At 39.8% G+C, this 19,578-nt stretch overlaps 2 protein-coding genes and 1 pseudogene across 3 annotated transcripts in view; 2 read left to right on the top strand and 1 right to left on the bottom strand.

Annotated features, from left to right (window-relative positions):
- The window catches only part of Vps54 (VPS54 subunit of GARP complex), a 77,633-nt gene that overhangs the window by 54,795 nt on the left and 3,260 nt on the right, over positions 1–19,578 (bottom strand). The window contains exons 2-4 of one of the 2 annotated variants that reach the window (XM_021210944.2): positions 6,902–7,057; positions 5,288–5,529; positions 1,343–1,421 (exon numbers count right to left, since the gene is read on the bottom strand). In XM_021210944.2, the coding sequence (XP_021066603.1) occupies positions 1,343–1,421; positions 5,288–5,529; positions 6,902–7,037 (457 nt within the window). In that variant the 5' untranslated portion in view covers positions 7,038–7,057. The remainder of the gene's footprint in view (positions 1–1,342; positions 1,422–5,287; positions 5,530–6,901; positions 7,058–19,578) is intronic. The other variant, XM_021210945.2, reaches the window with a different exon arrangement.
- On the top strand, positions 11,626–11,764 carry LOC115065282 (annotated as a pseudogene).
- LOC110330850 (basic proline-rich protein-like) overlaps positions 12,487–19,578 on the top strand; it is a 10,685-nt gene continuing 3,593 nt past the window's right edge. The window contains exon 1 of the mRNA XM_021211166.1: positions 12,487–12,561. Within this exon, the coding sequence (XP_021066825.1) occupies positions 12,487–12,561 (75 nt within the window). The remainder of the gene's footprint in view (positions 12,562–19,578) is intronic.

Here is a 19,578-nt window from a genome sequence, read left to right on the forward strand (position 1 = left end):
GTATCTACTTCAAGAGTAACTCGTTTTCTATGTACCTAAGCGAGACCGTTTCACAGTGGTCTGTCACCAGTCCTTTCCTCTCACTCAACCCTCATGAGTAATCCCACTGACACCCTTATGTTCAAATACCGTGTCTCTGTCAATCATACTGAATTATCTCTCATAATCTCCACGCCTGCATTTCAGCCTAAAGTTCTCCTTCCTGGGCTCTAGGTTGCCAACAAGATGTTTCTTTAATTACAAACTGCCAGACAAACTCGCCTCCATCTCTTCCAAAATCTTTCCTCCCTCTCTCCGTGATAGCTGCTGCTCAAGCACCAAATATAGGACTGATCACTGCATCGTTTTACTCATTACTAAAACTGACTGACAGACCACGGAAGCTAGGTTACTTATCCATCTGCTCTGCTCTCACTTCTTCTCCATGTCCTCTCTATTATTGGGACACCATTTCTTATATTACTACAGTAGCCACGTATCTTCTTGTCTCTGGTCTTATCATCATATAACTACTTATTAACTGTTTTCACAAGGAATGTACAATTAAAAATCCAACCATGCCTGCCTAAAAATATTTTATATAGTTCTACATTGTCTTTAGACAAAATTCCTGAGCATAATATACAAAATTCTCTATGGCCTGATCCCTGCCTATTCCTTTAACCTCATTTCTTACTCCCAGTAGAGCCAACAAGTGAAAGGCTTGAAGCTCTCTGAACATGCTTTGTTCTCTCTTGACTCTATGGCTTTGTATACATTGTTCTCCTATGTGCATGTGTATTCATTTTCATTCCTAGAAAATATATAATCCCTACCAAATACATAAATGTTTCACACTAGCTAAATTAAAGCACAAGTCATAATCATCAATTATGGGACATTTTTTAAGCTGAGGAAGAAAGCTGGCACGTGTACAATCTTATAAAGCTGAAGTGACTAATATAAAGTGCTATGAATTTTGGGTTTTTTTCTTTAAATTCCTTGAGAAATTCTTACTCTTTTACTTTTAAGCAACAAGCAATGCACCAAATACCAAGAAATTAAATACTTGTCAAACTGAAGGATTATACTACTATCACGATCACGATCATTCTCTAAGAAGCTTGTAGAAAAGATTATGCTTTTAGATTATAAAATTTCTTACTAAAAATAAAAGCTAGGAGTACAGCCTAGCATACTAGGTTTCAATCCCCAGTACCACAGAAACAAACACAGAAAGAATTTACTAAAAAAAAAAAAAAAAAAAAGGTACATATAATAGGAAACAAAGTTCCAATGTTAATAACTTGTTCGTTAATAAGTTTAACTATGCTTATTGTCTATAAATAGCATATACTCATACCATGAATATGTAAAAGAGTCCTGTCAAAGGTATCTTTAGGAGGACAAATATTCTTGCATCTCTCATGAATCTTCTCTCTCTAATAAAAAACAATGAAATTATAATCAATGCTATGTGGAAATATGATTATTCAAAGCATCAAAATGTTCTACAACATAATTAAAATATACAAAATTACTTCTGAAACTGTCAATATAAAATCACTAGCTTCTGAAATTAAATACAAATAGAAACAGAACCAAATACCACTATGGAGGGATATGGATATATATAGCCAGGTGGTAGGAACTTACCTAGCTTGTGTAAAACACTGGGTTTACCCAATCATCTAGATAGGTAGGTAGATAGACAGAGAGAGAGAGAGATGATATAGAGAGATAGATAAAGAGATAAAGCTTATTTTCCTTTCCAAATGAGATGGCTCAGCCAAGGACCAAGACCATGAGGCATCAAGAATCAATTGCCAAAGGTGTCCTCTTTCCTCTATGCCTGTGCCTCAGCATGCACGTGCTCACACACATACATACACACAATAAATATAATTAACTAAATAAAGGTAATAATTAAAAAAAAAAAACACGTGGGAAAAGTGGGATGTGGAGACAAGGAAACACTTAGCTAGTAGTGTTCGAAGTTCTAGAAACAGTCTGTCAGTTACTTATAGACTGTTTGCCAAGGTGCTAAACCATTCTGTATATCCACCAGCAATGAATGAGAGCTTCTATTGCTCCATATCCTTCCCAAGACCACTCTGTCACTAATTTAGATCTCTATTATACTAGCAGATATAAAAATAATTGAGAATACTTGTTACAAATCTGATATTATACAAATTAATGTCAATATAGCCATATTCATCCTATCTCCACAAAATTAACAATGGAAACAAGCAAAACAAAATCAGACATTTACATTGTAAATTAAAATATGCATCACCTAGTAATTATAAAAACATAAATATGTAGTGACCTGGATAATGGCTCTTGGCTATAATCTCACTAAGGAGGCTAAGGTGGAAGGAGCAGTTGAGGCAGCTGGGCAGCACAGTGAAGTGCGAACACACACAGGCCCAGGTCAGCACAGCTAGCTAGCTTTTGTTGGTACTTATTTCCCACAGTGCCAGCTGACTTTTTAAAGACTGAACTGGTAACTGGGATATTACTAATAATCACTTGCTAATAGTGAGTAATAGGCCATTTCAAACTCAGCATTCAATTATTGCTTTCAGAAAGCAGAGTTTAAAGAAGGTTGCTGAGATCTTTAACCTCAATACTCAGGAGGTACAGGCAGGCAGCACTCTTTTAAGTTTGTTCGGTGAGTTTGGGGCCATCCTGATCTACATAGCAAGTTCCAGGCAGGTCAGGGCTACAGAGTGAGACCCTGCCTCAAAAGAAAAAGAAAAGGAAAAAGAAAAAGGAAAAGGAAAAGAGAGAGGGAGGAGGTGGGGGGAAGGAAAAGAAAAACAGTAAAAAGAAAAAAAGAAAACATAAGCACAAAATCGGACCCTTGTCTGGACACAGTAAAAGTATCTGCTTACACTGAGGCGCTCTGCTGGAGTAAACCGAGACACGGGAAAGTTCTACTCTGATTATTTTTTTCTTGAGAACTTATCAGCAAACAATCTCCCAAATGCTTTAAGCAGAATTATGCATGCTCTTTTACTCTCTTTAAGTGTGTGTATGTTGGAGGGGAGGGGAGGGGGCTATACTAGCAATTTGGAACATTTCCTGAGCTACCTCTAACCTTTTCTACTTGCATTTTAAATAAAGTTCATAAAGAAATGGCTGAAACACTGTTTCAAAACCTTCTCCTACCAGGTGTGAGCTGGTAGGCGGAGGTGGCGGGTCCCTGGCTCTGAGGTCAGTCCGGTCTATATAGTGAGTTCTAGGCCAGCTGAGGCTACAGAGTAAGACCTTGTCTAAAAAAATCCAAACATTAGCAATTGAGACTGGAAAGCGATACTCTCTTTCTACCTCCCCAACTCTTAATATATTTATGCTGTTGTTTGTCTTTCTCTTCTAGCTCAACTGTAGACGCTCAAGTCCAACAAATCCTTCCTGTAACTACAGTCCCCTGATGAAGTTAGTCAGATGATTTACAGAATTATCCCCTCCAAAGCCTACACCTGGCAGTATCCCATCCTCAAAAGAACATAGCCTGCCATAGAAAAGCCTTTAACACTAGGATTTAGCACTAGGAGACAGACTGTGTCTCATTTGGCCACATATACTCCCTAGAAGTCCAATGCAAGAAGATGGCTTTGGTCTGCAGGAAGCCAAATGTGTGTGTAATAAGGGATGACAGGATCTCCTCCTGTATAGACTTCCCCTCTTCTAGCACCAAATCCTGTGACAAATCACAACAAAGCAGACCCAACAGTTAAAGCTCAGATTCAGAGTAAGTTACCAACTTCACGGATATCATCTCCAGACAAGAAGGCAGTAGGCTAAAGCACAGTAGGATATGTGAAGCTCTCTTTGTCTCAGTAGGCATGCTGGCAAGAGAGGAATCAGTTTCTATGGCCCCGTCCTTCAACATGTCTAGGACAGTTTTATTTCCTTCCATCTCTTTGGAAAACTCAATCTTGCATCTTTTACAAACTAGTTCTAGCTCAATATCAAGTTACTGGTATTATTTATGTAACTAGATCGTTGCCCAAGCTTAGGATTGCAGTCTGGATGTACCTAGAGACCTTAGCCACCAGGGTCTTCCAATCAGCACAAAAGGTTTGTCTAACATTCAAAGCTTCCTCTTCACAGCGTTCACCTGAAGGGATGACTGATGCCAGACTACATTCTACTGCTTAAAAGAGAAACCTTAGGAAATCATTCCCAAGAAAATAGAGGTCTTTCAGTGGCCAATCCTCATAGTCTCTAAAGTCAACAAATAGGTATCAGGATACAGGCTCCATACCAGGAAAGACAAAGATTGTTCAGTGTCTCCTACATACCCAGTCAATTCTTTGGGCAGAATATTCTCAGTCTTGGGTCATCTCACTGATAAACTTACCCAACCGTAGACTATGGAGCCAACAATTTGGATCCAGAAGTAGTTATGGTGTTTAAAAAACAGCAACAAAAATATACAACAGGGTACTGAAGTCAGGACTGGGGATTTCCAAATATGGAAGCCTCCGGACTGGTCTGGGCTCTAGACTTGAAAAAGCTGTCATCGTTAGGTTTCTCTCAGGAACCCTCTTTTGTTCTTACAGCAGCAATGTCACCACTTTCACTTCCTCATCTCTTCACACTGGTCAGCTACTTACATTAGATCCTAATTCCTGAAGAATTGACAATTCTCTAATGAAGTTGTTCATCTTCTGAAGATGTCTCCAGTATCAAATGTTTGCCTGCTGCAATGGCCCACCTTCCCAAGATGTGTCTTTATAGTAGCAATGTTCCCAGTTAGTGTTGTCACAGGCCACTCTGGCTTTAGCACCCTTATGGTTCTGCCCACATTCCTGAGGAACACGGAGCTGCTCATCAGTGGTGACAGACTGTGCTTTGGCCTTGCACCTGAGTAATCAAATTACTGATAGGCAGCATCCACTCACTGCCTGCATCCTGTGTCCATAAGAATCTGTGTACCTGTTTGTTTAATGTGGGAGCTTGCCTTCTCCTTCTCACACCCTAACCTGATCATCTCTTAAGTCTCACAAATCATCTAACTCCCAGAACTTTCTCCTTGGCAGGTAGGGTAGGGTCCCATCAAATCTTAACACTAATAAAAATCTGTAATCGTGAAAAAAAAAAAAAAATCACTACAAAAGTAACATAAATCTATTAAAATATATCTAAAGACAGAAACATAACCCAGGACAGCAGAATTTGTACACATTTTTTAAAAAATGACTTCAAAGATTCTTACTCAAAAATCTACATGAGTCAAACTAAAAATCTTCCTATTATTTTTGACTTGATCACTAAATTCAAGATTAGGTGTTACCTGAGAGATTTCCTGCTGATATGCTATAAAATGCTCCTTGCTGATCTGTGGGAGGTAGAGTGAAGGTATGACTTCGGTGTCCACAAAGTCCAATCCCCAAGTTTTTGTGAAGAAGTCAGATTCTCTTTTTGCTAGTGTAGGATCATTTAATGCTGCTGGGAGATTTACTTTGGAATGATACACAGTCCATCTATGTTGATCTGTAACTAGAGATGGGGCAACACATAAAGTATGTGAATCACCTGCAAAAGTAAACAAGAGAACTATGTAAAGTTGGCTCTATGTTTGCAAATAGATCTTAGAAAAATAAAATGCTTACAGTCCATTTTATAGTCAACTAAACTTTTTCCACAGCAAAGAATAAAAATCACTGTGATTTAATTAATTTTTAATAATAATTTTTATCAACTTATTAATTTTAGTTTTTATGAAAACTAAAAACCTAAGTTTTTCTTTAGAAGACAGGTCTTTTTCCCCCATTTTATTATGGCAGGCACTCATTTAAAAACCCTTTGTTTGGCTTATAATCAGATGACATAACACTGGTGCAGCATTAATCATAAAGAAAAGAACAATGTACACTAACTGCATGAGTTAACAGATTTGCTAAGTAAAGTCACTGGGAATGCCTCACACCAAATAGTGAAATTCCTGCTCCCTGAGGCGACTGTCCCTCACTTTCCTCAGTCAGCAAATATGTCCACGTTCCAGGGTGAAGACACTTATTACCATCCATCAGTCATTACAACACACAGTTTATGGCTGTCAACATTATACATAGTGCTGGAATGAAGCTTTCTACATACTTTCTCCACAAAGCACAGCATACATTTTCTGTTTACCTACACTAGACAGCCCGTGAGCACTGAGCTACAAACCACTCCAAACAGCAACATCTCTAACACAGAAAACAACAAACCAAGCGCGTGACATCAAACAGGCTCCAGAAAGGTGTTGTTTCCAGAGCCGAGAAAAGAAGGCTGAGCACTCACAGCGAGGAACACCTGTGTTACACAACTCAAATTTTTTACTGCTCTGCACACACCTGCAAATACCACCAAAGTACAACAAATATTTAACACTGGGGCTAAAATACATTTTAGGGAGTAAGAATATTGACAAATACAGAATCTGCCAATAGTGAGAACTGATCACTACATCTTAACTAAACAGTTTTCAATATGTACCTCCGTTTTTTAATACTTTTCCAGTTTCCTTACTTAGTGGAAATGAGTAAAAAACTATATTTTAATTTCCCAATTGACTACACATTTTGTTTTTGGATTTTTTTTATTTTTTTAAAGGTTTATTTATTTAATTTATGTATATGAGTATACTGTCACTCTCCAGACACAGCAGAAGAGGGCATCAGATCCCATTACAGATGGTTGTGAGCCACCATGCCATTGCTGGGATTTGAACTCAGGACCTCTGGAAGAGCTGTCAGTGCTCTTAACCACTGAGCCATCTCTCCAGCCCCATTTTGGTTTTTTTGTTTGTTTGTGTTTTGTTTTTTTAATCATTGTAAAATCTACTCTTTTGAGGTAAGTACATGAAGACTGACTACACTTTTTATAACACAAATCATCAGAAAATTCCTCAAAAAGTAATTACCTGTGGGTTCCTTGGGACACACATCTGGCAGTGACTGCACAGGTCGAATGCGTTTTGTTGGATCTACCTCTTTTTTAAAGAAAACATCACTGCTGCTTCCTTGAGGCACTGGAGAAGAACTGTGGCTTGAAGCCATTGCATAAAATCACCACTCAGCTAAAAATAAAAAACAAGTAATAATTAAGACAATACAAACAAAATCTATCTTAGACATAATACACATCACAAATAGTTTTTCAAAACAAGTAGCACTTTCTCAAAAGCAATCCAAGTGTAAATATATAATTCGAATCTCTGTGTGTAACTTGTTTTTTGCTATTTTGTGGGGTTTTCTTTCTCCACCCCTTTTCTTCTCCCCTTTCAACTCCCAACACTAGATAAGACAAAAAAAAAAAAAAAAAGATAGAGGAAGAGATCCTTAATAAAGTCAGGGTAAGGAAAGGGAGAGCCATTATCCTTAGACTAGTTCCTGCTGATTAGATGATTAGAGGAACTAATCAGCAGTTGAGTTCCTTGGACAAGTTTGATCTTCACTGTCCAGATATCTAATTTCTTCTTCTTGTTTCTTCTTTGCACACGACTACTTCACAAACCATGACAACCAACCAACAATCCACCCTGCCTCTTGGGGCCCTGGCATGACCACCTACCCTGGGAAAAGTCACCAGAATTCAAATGTTACACAACCACAGAAACTATCTGCAGGCTGTTCCTTCTTGATTCCACATGCACGCGCACATAATATGTATCTTTATGTGTACACATACACATACACACAAAGAAAATACTTAGAAGAAACAAAGCACACTGTTAAACTATCTGCTTTGCTAAATATTCCCGTCAGTCATGCATCATAAGCAAATTTAGGACTTTTTTTTTTCCTTTTAACAAACAAACAAAAATCACACAGTAAAATGAAGCTTGACAACTCTTTAAAGAAGTTTTAATTGTGGTTACCAAAGCACTCATACTAGGAATAGAGCCTTCTGTATAGTTTTAACTCATGCTACCATTTAATAAAATGATTTAATTCACTCAACCATTTACTCCATCAGAAGGAGGAGCTCAGTGATGGACACCATCGTTGATTCTTTTGACAAATGTTAGTGAGGGTTAATTTTTCTGAGACAGGGTTTTTCTGTGTAGCCCTGGCTATCCTAAAACTCACTCTGGACCAGGCTGGCCTCAAACTCACAGATCAGCCTGTCTCTGCCTCTGGAATGCTGGTTCTTCTTTTCTTTCATTAAATAGAAATATTCCTTGAGCTAGACAACAATTAATAAAGAAGTCTGGCTTTATCCACAAGACAGCTTTCCATTCTTATCAACTTTAAGACCCTAGCTAGTATTGATGAATTTCTTACTCTGAAGAAAACTGGTAAGAGAAGACAACCAAGTAAAAAAGTTTAAAAGACTCTTAACATTCTAAAGGGAAACATTTTTTACAAGTTTGAGAGGATGCGAATGAAGCTCACTGACAGAGCACATGCTGCAAGGTCCCCGGTTCAGTCACAGGATCTGGAAAGTTGTGATTAAAACACAAAGTGGGGCTGGAGAGAAGGCTCAGTGGTTTTGAGTACTTGTTGCTTTTTCAGATACCAGAGTTCAGTTCACACACTCAAGTCAGGCAGCTTACAACTTTCTAACTCCAGGTTCAGGGATCCAACACCCTCATCAGGCCTCTGTGGGCACATGGCACAAACAGCCTCTCATGCACACATATACACATGCTCACACTCCCATACATACATTTTTTAAAGGTTTGAGAAAAAGCAGAATTATCAGACCAAAATGCCCCAATAAACTACTAATGAGAGAAACAGAAGAACAAAAACCCTTGAGACTTGTCAATTAGGAAATCATAAGTCATCCAGGAAGCACTATCAAGTCAACAATGGGAATGAAAGTCAGACTGCAGAGGCTAAACTGGAACACAAGATGAGGAAATGATAAAGCAATGTTCAAAGCCAGATGAGTTACACATGTAGGATGTTCAGGGGGGACTAAAGTTTGAGAACAGCCTGGGCTACAAAGAAAGACCCCATCTTAAAATAATTTTTTTAAAGGCTCGGCTACTATTTCAAAAGTTGAAATTGTGGTGTCATAAAAAAAGAACATCTGGCATATCTCTTTCTTAATGCAAAAACCTCTATGACAACATACAGGAGACACAACAACATGTTAACAGTGAGTCTGTCTCTGCCTATTGGGATGACAGATCTTTCCTGACAACTGTCCCATTTCTAAACATACTGGCCCAGTCCTTCATTCCTCTGATGCAAACAAGTACTTCACGATCTTTACAGTACCTTCTCATGTTACAGGGACTTACTTATCTGCTCATTTCCTACTTTCCCCACTATACTATAAAACTTCAACTTGTTTCATTTATCATCCTATACTATGCCTAGCATTTTATAAACTTACAAATGTTCACTATATGTTTCAAATAAATGAATACTGTGGAAAATTACGTAAGACCACATGTGCCATTAACAATGGGTTTTATATTATATTTGAATATATATGAACCTAAGCCCATATTATTTGTTTATATAAAAATATCTGGCTTTCTAAAACTTGATTCCAGCTCTCTCTCTTTCCTGAGAAATAACAGACTGCTTAAGAAAACTGGCCATACAAACTTAGACTTTGATCATTTACGAGCTGTGTGACATTTGATAGCTTTCTTACCTCCAGACATCTCATGTCCTCATTTATAAAAAGAAATAGCACATAGGAACACCGTAAGATTTAGTATCCTTTGTAAGCTCAGGTCACATTAACTGGTACATGCTGGGGTACATTGTGTGAAGGTGTCTCTGTATATTCAATTGTTGATTGCTTACAGGCAGTGAGCTAAGTACTAGCTGGATCTTGGTACTGTTATTCCTATGGCCCATCACTGGCCTCATATTTTGTAAACATTCTTACTTGCTGACTGGCTTTAATAAAGATCTGACAGCCAACAGCTAGGCAGGAATTGGACAGTAGAAGTTACAGGCTGAGAAAGGGTCTAAGGGAGAAGAAATGAGAAACAGGGGTTCATCCAGAGAAACACAGAGGTAGTGGACTGGAATAGGGACAGAGAGGTAAAGAAGCTGTCAAGTGGCGAGTCATAGGCTAGTTAGTTGGGTTAAACTTAGACTGAGACAGCTGAGAGGCTGCTAAAAGCCTGAGCTATAATAAATATGAATAAGTCTCTGTGTCATTATTTAACCACTGGTAGGTCCAAAAGTCCCCATATAGGGACATGGAAAACTAAGTAACTACAACTACAACTGCTAAGTTTTTTTGTTTTTTTTTGTTTTTAAGATTTATTTATTGTATGTGAGTACACTGCTGCTGTCTTCAGACACTCCAGAAGAGGTCATCGAATGATTCAAACATTTATTTACACTGTAACAGCATGGACTTCCATTACTTTGTTTATTGTTTAGTTCTACTCTTGAGACTGGGGTGAGGGGTAAATATGAGGACAAGAAGAAGCAAAACCAAGGAAAGAAAAAAGCCAATCACAGAACAATGGTTCTCACTGCATGCCTTAGAAAGCAATGGTAAGGCCAGAAAGGGTGAAGGAGAGAGTCTAAGTAACCCGACAAAAGGTTATGAGGCCCTTAGGCTTATGCCCCAACCTGAGGTCAACCAGGTCTAGGCACCAACCCAGCAAACCGGCCGAGAAGCAGCAGTTGCTTCACATCCTCCTCCTGTTTCACGCTCTTACCTTGGGGAGTTAGGACAGAGATCAGACAGAATGAGGACAAGAACTAGATTGCTTCACTCCCATACCTGGGTCTAAGGGTTTCTAAAGTTTTATGTAAAAAAGGAGATATGTATTATTAATGAATAAAGCAAGGATGCCATGAAAGAAAGCAATATAAAGATAGTAAAAAAAAACTTACACTATCATCAATATTTTACTAAATAGTGTAGTTCATAATTGATTGGCTCCATTGAGATAATCTTGTTGATATTCAAATCATTCTCATAAATTTATTTATAGTTTCCATTATATAGTAAAAGAAATAGGCTCAAAAGTAACTTGGTTTCAAACTATTTAGGTAAGTGGTTTCAAACTATTTAGGTAAGTAATTAGAACTATGGGATTTGAATTCCGACTTTCTAATCTAAAGTCCATGCTTCTGCTTCTATACCACAGTCTCTTCGATTAAAAAGTAAATTTACTCTCACAACTATTATTTATGTCTTTTTTTTTAAGTTGGTTTTTTAGACAGTCTTACTAAGTAGCCTGTTAGCCATGAGCACTTTTAACCCAAGCTTACGTACACTTGCAATCTGCCTGCCTTAAACTCCCTAGCACCTGCAGCACAAGCATGGACCACCATACCTGGTTATGCATGTGCTGTTAAGTGACAGGAATGATTCGTGTCTAATTATGAAAGAATTCTTTAAGACTAGACTAGACTCTTCCTTAGGAGTAATGCAGTACATATTAGCATCAGTGTGAGGTACTGTGTTTTTTGTTTTGTTTTTCAAGACAGAGTCTCTCTGTGTAGTGTTAGCTGTTCTAGAACTCATTCTGTGGACCAGGATGTCCTCAAATTCACAAAGATCTGCCTGCCTCTGCCTCCCAACTGCTGGGATAAAAGGTGTGCGCCACCACCACCTGGATATTGTATTCTTCTTAGCCAAGAGGAAACCACTCCACTCCAAAGCTACAACAAGCAAATATTCTACTACTTTCAACAGGAAATGTGTTCTGAATCTGCTCTTAGAAGTGCTGCAGGTGTGGCTGCTGTGTACCGTGTGAGTCAGTGGGTGGCAGAGAGGAGAGAAAGGCTATGTCTAATCTCAGTGTTCTGACTTAGGAACATCTGGATGTTGTTCATCATTTCCTAACATTCCCTGAAAACAGCGAGCCTGAGACAACCACCAGTCCGGCATCAGAAGATTCAGTCAGGGAGTTGTCTGAGAGGACCACCAGCACAGCACCACAAAGACCCAACAGCTCCCAACACTGGGAGCAAGCTGGAGATTAGCAGACCCTCACCTAGGACTAAAGACCCCAAACAGGAGAGAGCCTGAGGTAAGGATACTAGCATGGGACCACTCTGGTGTACTGAGCAAGGTACACACCAAATAGGGCATCACGGGGCCTGGACAGGGATCTAGCCTAAGATAACCACCAGCTGGGCACCACGAAGGCCTCAGGAGGCAGACCAGGCCCAAGATGACCCCTGCCTGGCACCATAATGCACTAGTGGAGCATAGCACTCCTGAAATGATGCCAGACTCTCAGAGACCCCAGGCACCACTAAGAGAAACATATAGTAATGAAAGAGAAAGAGAAACAAAGGATGTGGGCACAATGAGGAGAGGCAGAACTGGAGACTCAAGAGTAGTGAGGAACAGCCTGATGTGTGTAGCTGGTGATTCCACCTGGGACCATGGTGAGGTCCTGGTCTGTGCTGCCACCTGGGGCCATGTCTGAGTCTGTGGCCCTGCAACACCAGAGGTCTGTTACCACCATAGGCCAGGTGGATGTCCCTGGTCAGGGCTGCCACCTAAGGGCATGTTTATGTCTGAGAGCTGTGCAGAACTGGCCCCACCCCTCACCTGGACATTATGGGAGAGCGAACCCCACCCCTAGCCAGCTGCAGTGCTCAGGAGAATGGACCCTATACACGGCAGGACTTGCAGGTGAGCCAGACCCCAGGGATGTGAGAACTGGCCCTACTCCTCATCTCCCATACAGTAGCATAGATGAGGGAGAGACACCCCATACATACCACTCACCACCTGCAGCAGGTGGGAGACCTGGCCCTGGGGTCATGAGAGCAGAGAACTGACCCTGTCCCTCACCAGCTACAGCACTTGGGAGATTGGACCCTGCACCTAGGCAGCACAGTAGAGCTGACCTTGGTGGTGAGAGCACAGGGAAGCCAGCCCATAGGGTATGGACCCCAAGGGAACAAGCATGGCAGAGCTGATCCTGCCCTTGTCTGCCATGTGGTAACATAGGCATGAAAGAGAGCACCCCCATCCTGCCTCGCTTTGCCACCTACAGAAGGCAAGAGCTAGCTAGCCCCAAGGTCATTAGAACAGGAAAGCTGGCCCTCAACTACTGCAACAATCAGGAGGGCAGGTCCTGCACCTGGGCAGCACAGTACAGCTGGCCCTGGATGTGGGAGTTGTAGATGAGCTGACCCTGAGAACGAAAGAGTGTGGAAGAGCCAGCCCTGCCTCTTGGCAAGGAAGCAATCCCCCTCTGTTCCTTTTTGCTCTTCCCACCAGTTGTGGTGGGCAAGTGGGAGAATTGGCCCCAAAGGAATCATGAGAGCAGAAGAGCTGGCCCTTCCCCTCACCTACTGCAGCATGCTGGAGAGCTGGCCCTGCACCTCACCTGAGCAGCACAGTAAAGCTGACCCTGATGGCAGGGGCACTGGCGGGCAGGCTCCCAAAGGTGTGAACATGGAATAATTGGTCTCACAACTTGTCTGCCAAGTGGTGACATGAGAGAGAGAGACAGAGACAGAGACAGAGATGATCGATCCACTTCCTCACCCCTTGTCACCACCAATGACAAGCAAGAGAGCCGGCCCCAAGGTCATCAGAGCAGTAGAATTAGCCTTGCCCATCACCTACTGTAGCACTCAGGAGAAAAGGCCCTGTACTTCACCTTAGCAGCAGAGTAGAGCTGGCGCTGGATGTGAGGGTGGCAGGTGAGCTGGCCCTGAGGGCATGAGGGCCAAAGAGCCAGCCCTCCTCCCACTTGTCTGCTGGGCAGGGAAGAGGAGGTAGACACACCTTCCTCCCCTCCCTCGTCCCACACCATCTACAGGATCATCAGAGTGGTAGAACTGGCCATGTCCCTCCCTCTCACTGGCTACAACACTTGGGAGAATAGTCCTTGTACCTTACCTGGACAGCAGGGTGTGCTGAGCAGTTCACGTACCTCTCAGAACCAAAACTAGGACTATGAATTGGCACACCCCAGCCAAGAAAACTAGGCCCTCTAAATCAACATGATGAGAACTCATATGAATTCCCAGAGATGGAAACAGCATACAGGGCCTGCACAGGTCTATACCAGGTCCTTTGCATACGTATAGCTTCCTGTTTAAGCTTTCCAGAATGTGAGAATGAGTGGGTCTCTGTAACCTGTGCCTTCTCTTGGGCTCTTTTCCTTCTGTTTGTTTCGTTCTATTCCAATGTGTCGGTTTTTATTTATTATTACTATTCTCCTTTATTTTATCATTTATCACATTATTATAATTACTCCCCCTCAGAAGCTTGTTTTCTAGTAGAGACAGAAAGAGTGTGGATCTGAATGGGAGATGGGGAGAACTGGGAGGAGGAGGAGAGAGGAAACAGTCATCAGGCTATATTACGTGGGGAATCTATTAACTCTCAGCATTCACATGGCGATGCAGAACTGTCTCTAACTCCAGCTCTAGGGGATCCAACACCTGCACACAGACATATATGCAGAAAACCCAACAATCAATGCATATAAAGAAAAAATAAGTAAACCATTCAAAAAAAGAAATTAAAGTCTTTTTCCTCTTTCATGTGTGTTCTATGTATGTTGGCACATATGTGTAACAGTAGACTTGTATGTGAGAAAACGGAAGTCCAAGGTTGCTGTCGGGAATCATCATCCATAGTTCTTTCATCTTACTCACTGAGGCAAGGCCTTTCAGTCAAACCCAGAGGTCACTGGGGTGGCAAAGCTCCCTAACTAGCTTGTTTGGGGGATCCCCATTTGTGGCTTCTCAGGTAGACTACCTAGCCTACCTGGAATTTACTGATTTAAGTGGGATCTGAACTCTGACAGTCATACTTGTATATTTTAAATGTCTTATAAAATAACTGATAGTTTCAGGAACAAAAAAATATAATTTATAATTTTAAAATTAAAACTAAATAATATTCAAAATGAAAATAGGATACTCCTAGCAGTAGTATAGTAGTTACTAAAATTAATCCACAGTTAAAGGCCCACTTGTCTCTAGTGAATAAATACTTCAGGAAAAACCCAAAGAAATTTAGATACTTTATTCCTTCTTTGGATCACTGATATAACTACATTATTACCAAAACTTTTGCCAATCAAAGTGAAATTAGAACACTGATAGTGACTTTTAGTGTTTTGTTTCAGAACAAAACAAATCCTAAAGCCTCTCACATTCAAGTTTTTGAAGAATAAATATCCTGTTCCTAAGGACCTTTCAATTGATGGTTTTGTTATCAATTAATGATCTTGTCTTTAAATCATTACCTTAGAGAATTACAAATAATGCTTTTCTAACTTTTCATACCTTCTAATGTCACTTTTGAGGACAGTAAGGTCAAGTCAAATGAAGACTGAATATATTATATAGGCTGCTAGATTTAATGAGTCGGCCTTTCTTTTATCCTAGGTTGAGTGAGTGTTGAAATGGAAGACAGGTTGCTAAAGAGGTGGGCCTCGGGGGTTTGGCAATGAGGAGGAATCAAGAATTGGTAGTTCAAGGAGATAGTTTTAATCAACAGAACATTAATTTGGTACTTGAACTTTTTGGGGAATGGGAGGATTGGCTTTACCAAGAGATGGGAAATATTAGAATTGATGAATAGTCAGGCAGTGGATTAATCTTGAAAAGAACAGACAACTATATTCTAGGTCAAAAAGATAGGAGTTGTGTATAATTGGCAATTAGGTACATTTTTTTAATATGGATTTTATATATAGCTGGACTTTCAGCTACTTTGTGGGCTCATTTTCTTCCACCCTTTTCCATCCCCCTTCTTCTACCCTTTCAAACCTCTAACTCTAAACAGGAGAGGGAAAAAGGATAGAGAGGAAAGGGGGCAACATTACCATTAGACTACTTCCTGCTCATTAGAGGCAAGTTTGAGCTTCACTGTAAGGATATCTAATTTCTTCTTGTTTCATCTTTATGCATGACTACTTAAGCAGAAACCAACAGCATCCAACAGCAACCACCAACAACCCAGTCTGCCTCTTGAGGCCCTAGCATTATATATCCTCTGATACATCTACACAATTCCAAATGTCACACAACTGTAGACACCGTCTGCCACTGGAAAAATTATGCCCCTGCTATATGATGCAAATCATAGCCAGCTGCTGTGGACAATCTGAAGCAACCCCATATCCTACACCTGGGATTAAAATAAAAACATATTCTTATAATATTTGTGTTTTGTTAAGGGAACCAAAATGTCAAAATTGTCACTAAGAGTAGAAGCCCTGTGTCCAGCCTAAGGACTCCTTTTTAAGTTACTTTTGACCATTCGACTCATGGTGATAAGAGTTGGGCAGATTAAGTGAGAACAGAGTGGACAACTGAGAATGTTTAAGCATTAACTCTATGTCAAATGATGCTACCACGTACACACTGGCATTCTTAGATACGGTCTTAGGGTTTTACTGCTGTGAACAGAAACCATGACAAGGCAAGTCTTAGAAAAACAACAATTAATCGGGGCTGGCTTACAGGTTCAGAGGTTCAGTTCATTATCATCAAGGTGGGAGCATGGCAGCATCCAGGCAGAGCTGAGAGTTCTATGTCTTCATCCAATGGCTGCTAGTGGAAGACTGACTTCCAGGCAACTAGGGTGAGGATCTTAAGCCCACGGTGACACACCTACTCCAACCAGGTCACACCTATTCCAACAAGGCCACACCTCCAAATGGTGCCACTCCCTGGCCCAAGAATATACACATCACAGATACCATGACTATAATCCTGCAGAATAGTCTTATAATTGGGAGACACATGTTTGAAAATGGGGGAAATATCCATACTGGTTTGTCAAAATATGTGTGTGTGTGTGTGTGTGTGTGTATATATATATATATATATGGGAGTGTGGTGCTTAATCTACTATTCTTTCAACTGACCTATGGCTTAAAAATCTTAAATAATGAAACGTCAATGCCAGGAGGCTGGAAAGATGGATCACTGGTCAAGAGCCCTGGCTATTCTTGCAAGAAGACCCATGTTCAATTCTCAGCAACCACTTGGCAGCTCACAACCATCTATAACTCTAGTCCCAGGGAATCCAACACCTTCTTCTAGTCTCTAAGGGTATCAGACACATGCACGGTACAAATAGACAAAACATCCATACATATTAATAAATACGTAGACAGCTTACCAAGAACTAAAGAATGAGTCAGACCGATTGGGGAAAACAGTGATGGAGATCTAGAAAAGGTGAGGTATGTGAAAAGATTTGGAAGAAAAAGAATCTATTGTCAGGTACCACAAAGAATTCAACATGCCTTAGACAATTACATATTTAAGAATGGGGGAGAATTGTGGAGTCTCTAAAGCTAAAAAGATGTTAGGAAAGGAACTCACATATCTTAAAGAAATGAGACGCAATAATTTCATCTTAATTATAAAGCTATAAATAATTTAAGCAGACAAATTAAATGATCAGATTTACCTTTTGAAAAACTAATGACTACAACACGGGGGGGTGGGGGTGGGGAAACGACCAGGAAAAAAAAAGCCTGATAGAAATCTTACAATAAGCCAACCTCAGGTGCTACTGAAGTGGGTCTCTGGAGCAAGGGACATCAATTGTTGATGTATTAAGTACTTCTTTTGAGGGAGAGAGAAAGAAAGCAGGGACAGAGACACTTAGAATTTGTCTTCTCCCTAACGGTTGTCAGTCATTATTCATTGCCTTGCTACCTCCACACTGCTTTTGATAAGTTCTATATATTCCTTTCTAATTTGTTCTTCTGAAACAACTCTTACAGAGAATGTTAAAGTCAACAAAGTATCTTCAGGCTAATGCTCTCCCCACTGAACTATTTGGCTCTCCAGACACAGTATCTTACAACCCATAAACTCACTTACATTGGCAATAACTTCATAATATAGTAATCACCAATCACACTCACTATTTGTTAGATGAATCCCAGAAACATTTAATAATTTCTCTAAAGTCACATGGACAGTAAATAACAAAGGTGATCCTACCACTTTTTTTTTTTTTTTTTTAAGATTTATTTATTTATTTATTATATGTAAGTACACTGTAGCTGTCTTCAGACACTCCAGAAGAGGGAGTCAGATCTTGTTACGGATGGTTATGAGCCACCATGTGGTTGCTGGGAATGGAACTCCGGACCTTCGGAAGAGCAGTCGGGTGCTCTTACCCACTGAGCCATCTCACCAGCCCGATCCTACCACTTTTTATCACCAAAAACATCACCTAAAAGCCAAACACAGTGGCACAGGTCTACAATCCTAGTACTCAGGAAGGAGATGAATCACAGCAACATCCAAAGTATTTAAAAATTAATTAAAAAGCATTAGAATCAAAAGTGAGACCTATAGAACTAGAAATGAGAGTTTATATAAAATATGAAAATTCTGGATGTTTACTACATACATATTTGCATACATAAACTATTCAAACATTTAGCTTCTTTCTTGACAAGTTACTAGGAGTTAGGTAGGCATAGGGGATGTATGAAGGTAGGATCACTCATGCTAAAAAAGATAGTATTATATGTTTATTTATAATTTCAAAAACCTATGCAGCAATAATCAGCAATTCAAAAATACAGTAATTAAAATGTACATTAATATAAGGCTGACATTTTGAGGGAAAGGGGGTATTTTTCTTTTATGAAAGTATTTTATTTTATGCATATGAGTGTTTTACCTGCATATAAACCTGTGTACCACATTTGCCTGGTATCCAAGAAGGCTAGAAGTGGGGATCAGATCCCCTGGAACTGAAATTACAGACAGTTGTGTATGTTGGGAACTGAATTCAGATCCTCTGGAAAAGCAGCCAGGGCTCTTAACTTCTAAGCCATCTCTCTAGCTTCTAAAAGGGTATTTCTGTTCAGATTTGTAAACTAAACAGACCGAAACATATCTACATTATATCAAATTCTTTCCTTTTGCTTTGCCCTCAACTGCTTCCCACAATAAAGAGAATTGCTAGATGAATTAAATATTTCTCTATTCCACCTCAATGGGACTCTGTAACAATAGATCAAGTCCTTACCAGAATCATACAGATCATGAGTTTAAACAGTACTACTGACACTTTGATTCAGATAGTCTTTTCTTTGGGGGGCAGGGGGAAGGAGAGGTCTATGTATTATATAACATTTATTAATATCTTTCATTAGATGTTATTTTAACAGTCAAAATCATCTCCAGATACTTCCAAAAGTTCTGTGAAGAACAAAACCAGGCTTGGATAGCTATTGTTTTAGATTTTAGAACTCTGAAAGTTTAGAAAAGAAAGCCTCCAAATATATTTGTTAATCATAATTTTTTAAATTGTTTTTAATTTGGCTCTTTAAAAATGTGAACAATGTAAGATGTGATCCAACATTTCACTGACCCTCAGCTCACCAAATTAACTCTGAAGGCCACCCAAGCCACTCAAGCTTTTTTTTCTTCTTTCTCCAAATGTATACTGACACAACAAAACAGTCGATACACTATTTACAATGTTTTTTTCATTCTCAAGATCACCTGTTTACTCCCTGACCCAAACTGCAAAAAAAAAAAAAAAAAAAAGTAAACAAAAAAAAAAAAGAAGACTGATGGTATAATAACATTTCATTATAGTTTATTTGTCATGCTTTCAGGCTTTTTTAAAACATGTGTTCTGTCTGCACAGAACCTCTGCCAGCACTTGCCCCTAATGTTGGAGGAACGTCCAGTG

The sequence above is a fragment of the Mus pahari genome, chromosome 13 (assembly GCF_900095145.1).
Source record: "Mus pahari chromosome 13, PAHARI_EIJ_v1.1, whole genome shotgun sequence".
NCBI classification, from domain to species: Eukaryota; Metazoa; Chordata; class Mammalia; order Rodentia; family Muridae; genus Mus; species Mus pahari.